The 15,232-nt window shown below is 49.8% G+C and overlaps 1 protein-coding gene across 1 annotated transcript in view; it reads left to right on the top strand.

Annotated features, from left to right (window-relative positions):
* Positions 1 to 15,232, top strand: part of SLX4 (SLX4 structure-specific endonuclease subunit) — a 51,042-nt gene that overhangs the window by 27,054 nt on the left and 8,756 nt on the right. The window contains exon 14 of the mRNA XM_056536039.1: positions 14,077 to 14,179. Coding sequence (XP_056392014.1) covers positions 14,077 to 14,179 — 103 coding nt within the window. The remainder of the gene's footprint in view (positions 1 to 14,076; positions 14,180 to 15,232) is intronic.

Genomic DNA, 15,232 nt, shown 5'->3' on the forward strand with positions numbered 1-15,232 from the left:
TATAGTCTGCACACTCTCCTGGCCTGGTATAGTGTAGTCTGCACACTCTCCTGGCCTGGTATAGTATAGTCTGCACACTCTCCTGGCCTGGTATAGTATAGTCTGTACACTCTCCTGGCCTGGTATAGTATAGTCTGCACACTCTCCTGGCCTGGTATAGTATAGTCTGCACACTCTCCTGGCCTGGTATAGTATAGTCTGTACACTCTCCTGGCCTGGTATAGTATAGTCTGTACACTCTCCCGGCCTGGTATAGTATAGTCCGCACACTCTCCCGGCCTGGTATAGTATAGTCTGTACACTCTCCTGGCATGGTATAGTATAGTCTGTACACTCTCCTGGCATGGTATAGTATAGTCTGTACACTCTCCTGGCCTGGTATAGTATAGTCCGCACACTCTCCTGGCCTGGTATAGTATAGTCCGCACACTCTCCTGGCCTGGTATAGTATAGTCTGCACACTCTCCTGGCCTGGTATAGTATAGTCCACACACTCTCCTGGCCTGGTATAGTATAGTCCACACACTCTCCCAGCCTGGTATAGTATAGTCCACACACTCTCCCAGCCTGGTATAGTATAGTCCACACACTCTCCCAGCCTGGTATAGTATAGTCCACACACTCTCCCGGCCTGGTATAGTATAGTCCACACACTCTCCCAGCCTGGTATAGTATAGTCCACACACTCTCCCAGCCTGGTATAGTATAGTCCACACACTCTCCCGGCCTGGTATAGTATAGTCCACACACTCTCCTGGCCTGGTATAGTATAGTCTGCACACTCTCCTGGCCTGGTATAGTATAGTCTGCACACTCTCCTGGCCTGGTATAGTATAGTCTGTACACTCTCCTGGCCTGGTATAGTATAGTCTGCACACTCTCCTGGCCTGGTATAGTATAGTCCGCACACTCTCCCGGCCTGGTATAGTATAGTCCGCACACTCTCCCAGCCTGGTATAGTATAGTCCGCACACTCTCCCAGCCTGGTATAGTATAGTCTGCACACTCTCCTGGCCTGGTATAGTATAGTCCGCACACTCTCCCAGCCTGGTATAGTATAGTCTGTACACTCTCCTGGCCTGGTATAGTATAGTCTGCACACTCTCCTGGCCTGGTATAGTATAGTCTGCACACTCTCCTGGCCTGGTATAGTATAGTCTGCACACTCTCCTGGCCTGGTATAGTATAGTCCGCACACTCTCCTGGCCTGGTATAGTATAGTCTGCACACTCTCCTGGCCTGGTATAGTATAGTCCGCACACTCTCCTGGCCTGGTATAGTATAGTCTGCACACTCTCCTGGCCTGGTATAGTATAGTCTGTACACTCTCCTGGCCTGGTATAGTATAGTCTGCACACTCTCCTGGCATGGTATAGTATAGTCTGCACACTCTCCTGGCCTGGTATAGTATAGTCTGTACACTCTCCTGGCCTGGTATAGTATAGTCTGTACACTCTCCCGACCTGGTATAGTGTAGTCCGCACACTCTCCTGGCATGGTATAGTATAGTCTGCACACTCTCCTGGCCTGGTATAGTATAGTCTGTACACTCTCCCGGCCTGGTATAGTATAGTCCGCACACTCTCCCGGCCTGGTATAGTATAGTCTGTACACTCTCCTGGCATGGTATAGTATAGTCTGTACACTCTCCTGGCATGGTATAGTATAGTCTGTACACTCTCCTGGCCTGGTATAGTATAGTCCACACACTCTCCTGGCCTGGTATAGTATAGTCCACACACTCTCCTGGCCTGGTATAGTATAGTCCACACACTCTCCCGGCCTGGTATAGTATAGTCTGTACACTCTCCTGGCCTGGTATAGTATAGTCTGTACACTCTCCTGGCCTGGTATAGTATAGTCCGCACACTCTCCTGGCCTGGTATAGTATAGTCCGCACACTCTCCCAGCCTGGTATAGTATAGTCCACACACTCTCCTGGCCTGGTATAGTATAGACTGCACACTCTCCCGGCCTGGTATAGTATAGTCTGTACACTCTCCTGGCCTGGTATAGTATAGTCCGCACACTCTCCTGGCCTGGTATAGTATAGTCCGCACACTCTCCCGGCCTGGTATAGTATAGTCCACACACTCTCCTGGCCTGGTATAGTATAGTCTGTACACTCTCCTGGCCTGGTATAGTATAGTCTGCACACTCTCCTGGCCTGGTATAGTATAGTCTGTACACTCTCCTGGCCTGGTATAGTGTAGTCCGCGCACTCTCCAGGCCTGGTATAGTATAGTCCGCACACTCTCCTGGCCTGGTATAGTATAGTCTGTACACTCTCCTGGCTTGGTATAGTATAGACTGCACACTCTCCTGGCCTGGTATAGTATAGTCTGCACACTCTCCTGGCCTGGTATAGTATAGACTGCACACTCTCCCGGCCTGGTATAGTATAGTCCGCACACTCTCCCGGCCTTGTATAGTATAGTCCGTACACTCTCCTGGCCTGGTATAGTATAGTCCGCACACTCTCCTGGCCTGGTATAGTATAGTCTGTACACTCTCCTGGCCTGGTATAGTATAGTCTGCACACTCTACCGGCCTGGTATAGTATAGACTGCACACTCTCCCGGCCTGGTATAGTATAGTCCGCACACTCTCCCGGCCTGGTATAGTATAGTCTGCACACTCTCCTGGCCTGGTATAGTATAGTCTGCACACTCTCCTGGCCTGGTATAGTATAGTCTGCACACTCTCCTGGCCTGGTATAGTATAGTCTGCACACTCTCCCGGCCTGGTATAGTATAGTCCGCACACTCTCCCGGCCTGGTATAGTATAGTCTGCACACTCTCCCGGCCTGGTATAGTATAGTCTGTACACTCTCCTGGCCTGGTATAGTATAGTCTGCACACTCTCCTGGCCTGGTATAGTATAGTCTGCACACTCTCCTGGACTGGTATAGTATAGTCTGTACACTCTCCTGGCCTGGTATAGTATAGTCTGCACACTCTCCTGGCCTGGTATAGTATAGTCCGCACACTCTCCCGGCCTGGTATAGTATAGTCCGCACACTCTCCCGGCCTGGTATAGTATAGTCTGTACACTCTCCTGGCCTGGTATAGTATAGTCTGCACACTCTCCTGGCCTGGTATAGTATAGTCTGCACACTCTCCTGGCCTGGTATAGTATAGTCTGTACACTCTCCTGGCCTGGTATAGTATAGTCTGCACACTCTCCCGGCCTGGTATAGTATAGTCTGCACACTCTCATGGCCTGGTATAGTATAGTCTGCACACTCTCCTGGCCTGGTATAGTATAGTCCGCACACTCTCCTGGCCTGGTATAGTATAGACTGCACACTCTCCTGGCCTGGTATAGTATAGTCTGCACACTCTCCTGGCCTGGTATAGTATAGACTGCACACTCTCCCGGCCTGGTATAGTATAGTCCGCACACTCTCCCGGCCTGGTATAGTATAGTCTGCACACTCTCCTGGCCTGGTATAGTATAGTCTGCACACTCTCCTGGCCTGGTATAGTATAGTCCGCACACTCTCCCGGCCTTGTATAGTATAGTCTGTACACTCTCCTGGCCTGGTATAGTATAGTCCGCACACTCTCCTGGCCTGGTATAGTATAGTCTGTACACTCTCCTGGCCTGGTATAGTATAGTCTGCACACTCTACCGGCCTGGTATAGTATAGTCTGCACACTCTCCTGGCCCGGTATAGTATAGTCTGCACACTCTCCTGGCCTGGTATAGTATAGTCCGCACACTCTCCCGGCCTGGTATAGTATAGTCTGCACACTCTCCTGGCCTGGTATAGTGTAGTCCGCACACTCTCCTGGCCTGGTATAGTATAGTCCGCACACTCTCCTGGCCTGGTATAGTGTAGTCCGCACACTCTCCTGGCCTGGTATAGTATAGTCCGCACACTCTCCTGGCCTGGTATAGTATAGTCCGCACACTCTCCCGGCTTGGTATAGTATAGTCCGCACACTCTCCTGGCCTGGTATAGTATAGTCTAGTCCGCACACTCTCCTGACCTGGTATAGTGTAGTCCGCACACTCTCCTGGCCTTGTATAGTATAGTCTAGTCCGCACACTCTCCTGACCTGGTATAGTATAGTCCGCACACTCTCCTGGCCTGGTATAGTATAGTCCGCACACTCTCCTGGCCTGGTATAGTATAGTCTGCACACTCTCCTGGACTGGTATAGTATAGTCCGCACACTCTCCCAGCCTGGTATAGTATAGTCCGCACACTCTCCCAGCCTGGTATAGTATAGTCTGCACACTCTCCTGGCCTGGTATAGTATAGTCTGCACACTTTCCTGGCCTGGTATAGTATAGTCTGCACTCTCTCCTGGCCTGGTATAGTGTAGTCCGCACACTCTCCCGGCCTGGTATAGTATAGTCCGCACACTCTCCCGGCCTGGTATAGTATAGTCCGCACACTCTCCCGGCCTGGTATAGTATAGTCCGCACACTCTCCTGGCCTGGTATAGTATAGTCTGCACACTCTCCTGGCCTGGTATAGTATAGTCCGCACACTCTCCCAGCCTTGTATAGTATAGTCTGTACACTCTCCTGGCCTGGTATAGTATAGTCCGCACACTCTCCTGGCCTGGTATAGTATAGTCTGTACACTCTCCTGGCCTGGTATAGTATAGTCTGCACACTCTACCGGCCTGGTATAGTATAGTCTGCACACTCTCCTGGCCCGGTATAGTATAGTCTGCACACTCTCCTGGCCTGGTATAGTATAGTCCGCACACTCTCCCGGCCTGGTATAGTATAGTCTGTACACTCTCCCGGCCTGGTATAGTATAGTCCACACACTCTCCTGGCCTGGTATAGTATAGTCTGTACACTCTCCTGGCCTGGTATAGTATAGTCTGCACACTCTCCTGGCCTGGTATAGTATAGTCTGCACACTCTCCCGGCCTGGTATAGTATAGTCTGCACACTCTCCTGGCCTGGTATAGTATAGTCCGCACACTCTCCTGGCCTGGTATAGTATAGTCTGCACACTCTCCTGGCCTGGTCTAGTATAGTCTGCACACTCTCCAGGCCTGGTATAGTATAGTCCGCACACTCTCCTGACCTGGTATAGTATAGTCCGCACACTCTCCTGGCCTGGTATAGTATAGTCTGCACTCTCTCCTGGCCTGGTATAGTGTAGTCCGCACACTCTCCTGGCCTGGTATAGTATAGTCCGCACACTCTCCCGGCCTGGTATAGTATAGTCCGCACACTCTCCTGACCTGGTATAGTATAGTCCGCACACTCTCCTGGCCTGGTATAGTATAGTCCGCACACTCTCCTGGCCTGGTATAGTATAGTCTGTACACTCTCCTTGCCTGGTGTAGTATAGTCCGCACACTCTCCTGGCCTGGTATAGTATAGTCCGCACACTCTCCTGGCCTGGTATAGTATAGTCTGTACACTCTCCTGGCCTGGTATAGTATAGTCCGCACACTCTCCTGGCCTGGTATAGTATAGTCTGTACACTCTCCTGGCCTGGTATAGTATAGTCTGCACACTCTCCTGGCCTGGTATAGTATAGTCTGTACACTCTCCTGGCCTGGTATAGTATAGTCTGTACACTCTCCTGGCCTGGTATAGTATAGTCCGCACACTCTCCTGGCCTGGTATAGTATAGTCCGCACACTCTCCCAGCCTGGTATAGTATAGTCCACACACTCTCCTGGCCTGGTATAGTATAGACTGCACACTCTCCTGGCCTGGTATAGTATAGTCCGCACACTCTCCTGGCCTGGTATAGTATAGTCCGTACACTCTCCTGGCCTGGTATAGTATAGTCTGCACACTCTCCTGGCCTGGTATAGTATAGTCTGTACACTCTCCTGGCCTGGTATAGTATAGACTGCACACTCTCCTGGCCTGGTATAGTATAGTCTGTACACTCTCCTGGCCTGGTATAGTATAGTCTGTACACTCTCCTGGCCTGGTATAGTATAGTCCGCACACTCTCCTGGCCTGGTATAGTATAGTCCGCACACTCTCCTGGCCTGGTCTAGTATAGTCTGCACACTCTCCAGGCCTGGTATAGTATAGTCTGCACACTCTCCAGGCCTGGTATAGTATAGTCCGCACACTCTCCTGGCCTGGTATAGTATAGTCCGCACACTCTCCTGGCCTGGTATAGTATAGTCCGCACACTCTCCTGGCCTGGTATAGTATAGTCCGCACACTCTCCTGGCCTGGTATAGTATAGTCCGCACACTCTCCTGGCCTGGTATAGTATAGTCCGCACACTCTCCCAGCCTAGTGTAGTATAGTCCGCACACTCTCCTGGCCTGGTATAGTATAGTCCGCACACTCTCCTGGCCTGGTATAGTGTAGTCTGCACACTCTCCTGGCCTGGTATAGTGTAGTCCGCGCACTCTCCCGGCCTGGTATAGTATAGTCCGCACACTCTCCTGGCCTGGTATAGTATAGTCTGTACACTCTCCTGGCCTGGTATAGTATAGACTGCACACTCTCCTGGCCTGGTATAGTATAGTCTGTACACTCTCCTGGCCTGGTATAGTATAGTCCGCACACTCTCCTGGCCTGGTATAGTATAGTCCGCACACTCTCCTGGCCTGGTCTAGTATAGTCTGCACACTCTCCAGGCCTGGTATAGTATAGTCTGCACACTCTCCAGGCCTGGTATAGTATAGTCCGCACACTCTCCTGGCCTGGTATAGTATAGTCCGCACACTCTCCTGGCCTGGTATAGTATAGTCCGCACACTCTCCTGGCCTGGTATAGTATAGTCCGCACACTCTCCTGGCCTGGTATAGTATAGTCCGCACACTCTCCTGGCCTGGTATAGTATAGTCCGCACACTCTCCCAGCCTAGTGTAGTATAGTCCGCACACTCTCCTGGCCTGGTATAGTATAGTCCGCACACTCTCCTGGCCTGGTATAGTGTAGTCTGCACACTCTCCTGGCCTGGTATAGTGTAGTCCGCGCACTCTCCCGGCCTGGTATAGTATAGTCCGCACACTCTCCTGGCCTGGTATAGTATAGTCCGCACACTCTCCCGGCCTAGTGTAGTATAGTCTGCACACTCTCCTGGCCTGGTATAGTATAGTCCGCACACTCTCCCGGCCTGGTATAGTATAGTCTGCACACTCTCCTGGCCTGGTATAGTATAGTCCGCACACTCTCCCGGCCTGGTATAGTATAGTCTGCACACTCTCCTGGCCTGGTATAGTATAGTCCGCACACTCTCCCGGCCTGGTATAGTATAGTCCGCACACTCTCCCGGCCTGGTATAGTATAGTCCGCACACTCTCCTGGCCTGGTATAGTATAGTCTGCACACTCTCCTGGCCTGGTATAGTATAGACTGCACACTCTTCCAGCCTGGTATAGTATAGTCTGCACACTCTCCCGGCCTGGTATAGTATAGTCCGCACACTCTCCTGGCCTGGTATAGTATAGTCTGTATAGTCCGCACACTCTCCTGGTCTGGTATAGTATAGTCAGCACACTCTCCCAGCCTGGTATAGTATAGTCCGCACACTCTCCTGACCTGGTATAGTATAGGCTGCACACTCTACCGGCCTGGTATAGTAAAGTCTGCACACTCTACCGGCCTGGTATAGTATAGTCTGCACACTCTACCGGCCTGGTATAGTAAAGTCTGCACACTCTCCTGGCCTGGTATAGTATAGTCCGCACACTCTCCTGGCCTGGTATAGTATAGTCTGCACACTCTCCCGGTCTGGTATAGTATAGTCCGCACACTCTCCAGGCCTGGTATAGTATAGTCCGCACACTCTCCCAGCCTAGTGTAGTATAGTCTGCACACTCTCCTGGTCTGGTATAGTATAGTCCGCACACTCTCCTGGCCTGGTATAGTATAGTCCGCACACTCTCCCAGCCTAGTGTAGTATAGTCTGTACACTCTCCTGGCCTGGTATAGTATAGTCCGCACACTCTCCTGGCCTGGTATAGTATAGTCCGCACACTCTCCTGGCCTGGTATAGTATAGTCCGCACACTCTCCTGGCCTGGTATAGTATAGTCCGCACACTCTCCCGGCCTGGTATAGTATAGTCTGCACACTCTCCTGGCCTGGTATAGTATAGTCCGCACACTCTCCTGGCCTGGTATAGTATAGTCTGCACACTCTCCCGGCCTGGTATAGTATAGTCTGCACACTCTCCTGGCCTGGTATAGTATAGTCCGCACACTCTCCCGGCCTGGTATAGTATAGTCTGTACACTCTCCTGGCCTGGTATAGTATAGTCTGTACACTCTCCCGGCCTGGTATAGTATAGTCCGCATACTCTCCTGGCCTGGTATAGTGTAGTCCGCATACTCTCCTGGCCTAGTATAGTGTAGTCCGCATACTCTCCTGGCCTGGTATAGTGTAGTCCGCATACTCTCCTGGCCTGGTATAGTATAGTCTGCACACTCTCCTGGCCTGGTATAGTATAGTCTGCACACTCTCCTGGCCTGGTATAGTATAGTCCGCACACTCTCCCGGCCTGGTATAGTATAGTCTGCACACTCTCCTGGCCTGGTATAGTATAGTCCGCACACTCTCCCGGCCTGGTATAGTATAGTCTGCACACTCTCCCAGCCTGGTATAGTATAGTCCGCACACTCTCCCGGCCTGGTATAGTATAGTCTGCACACTCTCCTGGCCTGATATAGTATAGTCCGCACACTCTCCTGGCCTGGTATAGTATAGTCTGCACACTCTCCTGGCCTGGTATAGTATAGTCCGCACACTCTCCCGGCCTGGTATAGTATAGTCTGCACACTCTCCCGGCCTGGTATAGTATAGTCCGCACACTCTCCCGGCCTGGTATAGTATAGTCCGCACACTCTCCTGGCCTGGTATAGTATAGTCCGCACACTCTCCCGGCCTGGTATAGTATAGTCTGCACACTCTCCTGGCCTGGTATAGTATAGTCCGCACACTCTCCCGGCCTGGTATAGTATAGTCCGCACACTCTCCCGGCCTGGTATAGTATAGTCTGCACACTCTCCTGGCCTGGTATAGTATAGTCCGCACACTCTCCTGGCCTGGTATAGTATAGTCTGCACACTCTCCCGGCCTGGTATAGTATAGTCTGCACACTCTCCTGGCCTGGTATAGTATAGTCTGTACACTCTCCCGGCCTGGTATAGTATAGTCTGCACACTCTCCCGGCCTGGTATAGTATAGTCCGCACACTCTCCTGGCCTGGTATAGTATAGTCTGTACACTCTCCCGGCCTGGTATAGTATAGTCTGCACACTCTCCCGGCCTGGTATAGTATAGTCTGCACACTCTCCTGGCCTGGTATAGTATAGTCTGCACACTCTCCCGGCCTGGTATAGTATAGTCTGTACACTCTCCCGGCCTGGTATAGTATAGTCTGCACACTCTCCTGGCCTGGTATAGTATAGTCCGCACACTCTCCTGGCCTGGTATAGTATAGTCTGCACACTCTCCCGGCCTGGTATAGTATAGTCTGCACACTCTCCCGGCCTGGTATAGTATAGTCTGTACACTCTCCCGGCCTGGTATAGTATAGTCTGTACACTCTCCTGGCCTGGTATAGTATAGTCCGCACACTCTCCTTGCCTGGTATAGTATAGTCTGTACACTCTCCCGGCCTGGTATAGTATAGTCTGCACACTCTCCTGGCCTGGTATAGTATAGTCCGCACACTCTCCCGGCCTGGTATAGTATAGTCCGCACACTCTCCTGGCCTGGTATAGTATAGTCTGCACACTCTCCTGGCCTGGTATAGTATAGTCCGCACACTCTCCCGGCCTGGTATAGTATAGTCCGCACACTCTCCTGGCCTGGTATAGTATAGTCTGTACACTCTCCCGGCCTGGTATAGTATAGTCTGCACACTCTCCTGGCCTGGTATAGTATAGTCTGCACACTCTCCCGGCCTGGTATAGTATAGTCTGCACACTCTCCCGGCCTGGTATAGTATAGTCTGCACACTCTCCTGGCCTGGTATAGTATAGTCTGTACACTCTCCCGGCCTGGTATAGTATAGTCTGTACACTCTCCCGACCTGGTATAGTGTAGTCCGCACACTCTCCCGGCCTGGTATAGTATAGTCTGCATACTCTCCTGGCCTGGTATAGTATAGTCCGCACACTCTCCTGGCCTGGTATAGTATAGTCTGCACACTCTCCTGGCCTGGTATAGTATAGTCTGCACACTCTCCCGGCCTGGTATAGTATAGTCCGCACACTCTCCTGGCCTGGTATAGTATAGTCTGTACACTCTCCCGGCCTGGTATAGTATAGTCTGCACACTCTCCCGGCCTGGTATAGTATAGTCTGCACACTCTCCTGGCCTGGTATAGTATAGTCTGTACACTCTCCCGGCCTGGTATAGTATAGTCTGCACACTCTCCTGGCCTGGTATAGTATAGTCTGCACACTCTCCTGGCCTGGTATAGTATAGTCCGCACACTCTCCTGGCCTGGTATAGTATAGTCTGCACACTCTCCTGGCCTGGTATAGTATAGTCCGCACACTCTCCTGGCCTGGTATAGTATAGTCTGTACACTCTCCCGGCCTGGTATAGTATAGTCTGCACACTCTCCTGGCCTGGTATAGTATAGTCCGCACACTCTCCTGGCCTGGTATAGTATAGTCTGCACACTCTCCCGGCCTGGTATAGTATAGTCTGCACACTCTCCTGGCCTGGTATAGTGTAGTCCACACACTCTCCTGGCCTGGTATAGTATAGTCTGCACACTCTCCCGGCCTGGTATAGTATAGTCTGCACACTCTCCTGGCCTGGTATAGTATAGACTGCACACTCTCCTGGCCTGGTATAGTATAGTCTGCACACTCTCCCGGCCTGGTATAGTATAGTCTGTACACTCTCCCGGCCTGGTATAGTATAGTCTGTACACTCTCCCGGCCTGGTATAGTATAGTCTGTACACTCTCCCGGCCTGGTATAGTATAGTCTGCACACTCTCCTGGCCTGGTATAGTATAGTCTGCACACTCTCCCGGCCTGGTATAGTATAGTCTGTACACTCTCCCGGCCTGGTATAGTATAGTCCGCACACTCTCCTGGCCTGGTATAGTATAGTCTGTACACTCTCCTGGCCTGGTATAGTGTAGTCCGCACACTCTCCTGGCCTGGTATAGTGTAGTCTGTACACTCTCCCGGCCTGGTATAGTATAGTCTGCACACTCTCCTGGCCTGGTATAGTATAGTCCGCACACTCTCCTGGCCTGGTATAGTATAGTCCGCACACTCTCCTGGCCTGGTATAGTATAGTCTGCACACTCTCCTGGCCTGGTATAGTATAGTCTGTACACTCTCCTGGCCTGGTATAGTATAGTCTGCACACTCTCCCGGCCTGGTATAGTATAGTCCGCACACTCTCCTGGCCTGGTATAGTATAGTCCGCACACTCTCCTGGCCTGGTATAGTATAGTCTGTACACTCTCCCGGCCTGGTATAGTATAGTCTGTATACTCTCCCGGCCTGGTATAGTATAGTCCGCACACTCTCCTGGCCTGGTATAGTATAGTCCGCACACTCTCCTGGCCTGGTATAGTATAGTCTGCACACTCTCCCGGCCTGGTATAGTATAGTCTGTATACTCTCCCGGCCTGGTATAGTATAGTCTGTACACTCTCCTGGCCTGGTATAGTATAGTCTGCACACTCTCCCGGCCTGGTATAGTATAGTCTGTACACTCTCCTGGCCTGGTATAGTATAGTCTGCACACTCTCCCGGCCTGGTATAGTATAGTCCGCACACTCTCCTGGCCTGGTATAGTATAGTCTGCACACTCTCCTGGCCTGGTATAGTATAGTCTGCACACTCTCCTGGCCTGGTATAGTGTAGTCCGCACACTCTCCTGGCCTGGTATAGTATAGTCCGCACACTCTCCCGGCCTGGTATAGTATAGTCTGTACACTCTCCTGGCCTGGTATAGTATAGTCTGCACACTCTCCCGGCCTGGTATAGTATAGTCCGCACACTCTCCTGGCCTGGTATAGTATAGTCCGCACACTCTCCGGTATCGTTGTGTTGCTCTATGGTGCAGTGCAGCCATGTGGGAGAGAGCAATGGCTGGAAGTGACTTCCCTTTAAGGGGTACTCCGTTGCAAACATCTTATCCCCTGTCCAAAGCATAGGGGATTAGTCAGTGTTAGATCGCGGGGGTCCTGCCACTGGGGTCCCCTCCATCTACAAGCCAGTAACGGCAGCGTCCGGAACATGGAAGCTTGCAGCTGTGGCATTCGTGATGTCACGTCACGCCCCCTCCATTCATGTCTATGTCTAGTACATAGCCGTCCCACCTCCTCCAATAGACGTGAATGGAGGGGGCGTGTCAGCCAGTCATCCGGCATGGAGTGGAGTTCGCTCAGTGCACCGAATGGCGGGCTTCACAGCGGAGATAGCTGGGGTCCCCAGTGGCGGTAACCCTACGATCTAACATCTTATCCCCTGTCCCTTATCCTTTAGATACAGTGGAGTTCCCCTTTTAGAAGAAAAAAATAAATAAAAAGCAATTTTTGGGAGAGGGGTTTGATTCTACGCAGTGTGCTTTTCAGTAAAAATACCACGCTATCTATGTTCTGTAGGTCCATACGATTAAAATGATTCCCAATTTTAGTTTTAATTTACTAAAAATCTAAAAATGCCATTTTTTTGGCTTAAAAAACGAGTATGCTTAAAATTGTCCTTTTCTGACTCTTTTAACTTTGTTATTTTTACATATACAGCGATGTTAATGCTCATTTTTTGCGCCGTGATCGGTTTTTATCAGTACCATTTTTTGCTGGACTTTTTGATAGTTTTTTATTCATTTTTTTCTCTGGTATATGAAGTGACCAAAAATTTGCCATACTGGTATTTGGTATTTTTTTTATGTTAATGCCATCGACCATCTTTATAATGTTATATTTCAGTTGTTTGGACATTTTATATAAACTTTTCTTTTTTGACTTTTTTTTTTTTGAACAATTTTTTTGTTCCCATAAGACAGTGTTTTCCACACAGTGTGTCTCCAGTTGTTGGAATACTACAACTCCCAGCATGGCGGGAGTTGTAGTTTTGCAACAGCTGGAGGCACACTGTTAGGAAAACACTGTCTTGGAGACTATTACTTGCAATCTTTTGATTGCAGACTCACAGGCTGTGCTGGAATTTGTAGTTTTTCAACAGCTGGAGGCACCCTGGTCGGGAAACACTGCTCTAGTACAAGAATACCCAAATTGAGGGGCTCCAACTGATGCTAAACTACAGCATTCATTCAGCTGTCAGAGCATGATGGAAGTTGTAGTTCTGCTGGAGATCCGCAGACTGGAGACCACTTATGTTAAGGATCCACATTTCCATCCACTGACAGCAAGCAGAGATTTTGTACATACATAGTATATAAATCTGGCAGCATGTACCATGGACAAGTGTTTCCCAGCGGGGGTGCCGCCAGCTGTAGCAAAACTACAACTCCCAGCTTGCCCGGACAGCCGGAGGCTGTCCGGGCATGCTGGGAGTTGTAGTTTTGCAATAGCTGGAGACACACTAATAGGAAAACACTGCTTGGGGACTATTACTTGCAGGCTGTCCGGGCATGCTGGGAGTTGTAGTTTTGCAATAGCTGGAGACACACTAATAGGAAAACACTGCTTGGGGACTATTACTCGCAGGCTGTCCGGGCATGCTGGGAGTTGTAGTTTTGCAATAGCTGGAGACACACTAATAGGAAAACACTGCTTGGGGACTATTACTCGCAGGCTGTCCGGGCATGCTGGGAGTTGTAGATTTGCATAGCTGGAGGCACCCTGATTGGGAAACACTGCCTTAACGGGAATCTTTCCGCAGTTTTAAGACCTAAAAACTTCTGACCACTTTCTTTATTTAGAAGACAAGAAGAGGAGTGTAATGATGCTTCTGTCAATCAGGTGAATGTTCATTGCCCTTGTGGTTCCCCAAAACTCTCTGTACTGAGCCCTTCCCAGACCCCTCCGCCCAGCTATGATTGACAGCTCTAGCATCACTATAATAAGAGGGACTGATCAGAATACACGTGTAGAGATCCACTGTTCCCGGCCACTTGCTCTGATGAATCGGACTCCTATAGGACACTAACAATCCACCTGCTCTCTCCATAGTTTCCATTGTGCGCAGAAGAGAGCTCGCTCCCGTGGTTCCTATCACCCCCCTACCGGACTATTCTGACATGGACACCCCAATCCTGAAAAAAGAGTTGAGCAAGTAAGTGACATTTATGGAACATTTATGGAACCATTGACGGCTATGCAGTGCTCGCGGACTTCCGCGCAAAGAATGAACATGTTCTTTCTTTGCGCTGAACAATTTCCGCAGTGTGAACGGGTCTCGCGGAAGACCCATTCACACTGTTGCTAACATTCACTGTGCGGAATTCCACTCGCGGAATTCTGCAGTGTGAACATACCCTAAGACGTTTGCCCCTTAGGCTTCTTATTCATCGGGAGGGGGAGGCTGATTCTTCTATCTAGGAGTCGGAAAGGATTTGGAAATCATACAGCTTTCCAATATGGGTGAACATTTCTGAGCAATATTGTGCTCTATAGATAGTGCCAGCTCACCTTAGTCACCTAAGTATCATATTTAGGCTCTGTTCACAGCAGTGCTCTCTGCTGCCACCTCTGTCCATATCAGGAACTGTCCAGAGTAGGAGAAAATCCTCATAGAAAACCTCTCCTGCTCCGGACATTTACTGACACTGGCAGACGTTAGTGATAAATATTTAGAACAGATTTGTAAATTACTTAATTTTAATCCTTCCAGTACTTATCAGCTCCTGTATGCTCTAGAGGAAGTTCTTTCCAGTCTGACCACAGTGCTCTCTGCTGCCACCTCTGTCCATATCAGGAACTGTCCAGAGTAGGAGAAAATCCTCATAGAAAACCTCTCCTGCTCCGGACAGTTACTGACACTGGCAGACGTTAGTGATAAAAATTTAGAACAGATTTGTAAATTACTTCATCTTAATCCTTCCAGTACATATCAGCTGCTGTAGAGGAAGTTCTTTCCAGTCTGACCACAGAGAGGTTTGCTATGGGGATTTGCTCATGATCTGGACAGTTCCTGACATGGACAGAGGTGTCAGCAGAGAGCTGAAAAGAACAGACTAAAAAGAACAATTCAACTTCCTGTGGAGCATACAACAGCTGATAAGTACTGGAAGGATTAAGATTTTTATATAGAAGTAATTTACACATCTATTCAACTTTCTGGCACCAGTTAATTTGAAAATATGTATTGTTTTCTACCGGAGTACCC

Source organism: Hyla sarda, chromosome 8 (assembly GCF_029499605.1).
Source record: "Hyla sarda isolate aHylSar1 chromosome 8, aHylSar1.hap1, whole genome shotgun sequence".
Classification (NCBI taxonomy): Eukaryota; Metazoa; Chordata; class Amphibia; order Anura; family Hylidae; genus Hyla; species Hyla sarda.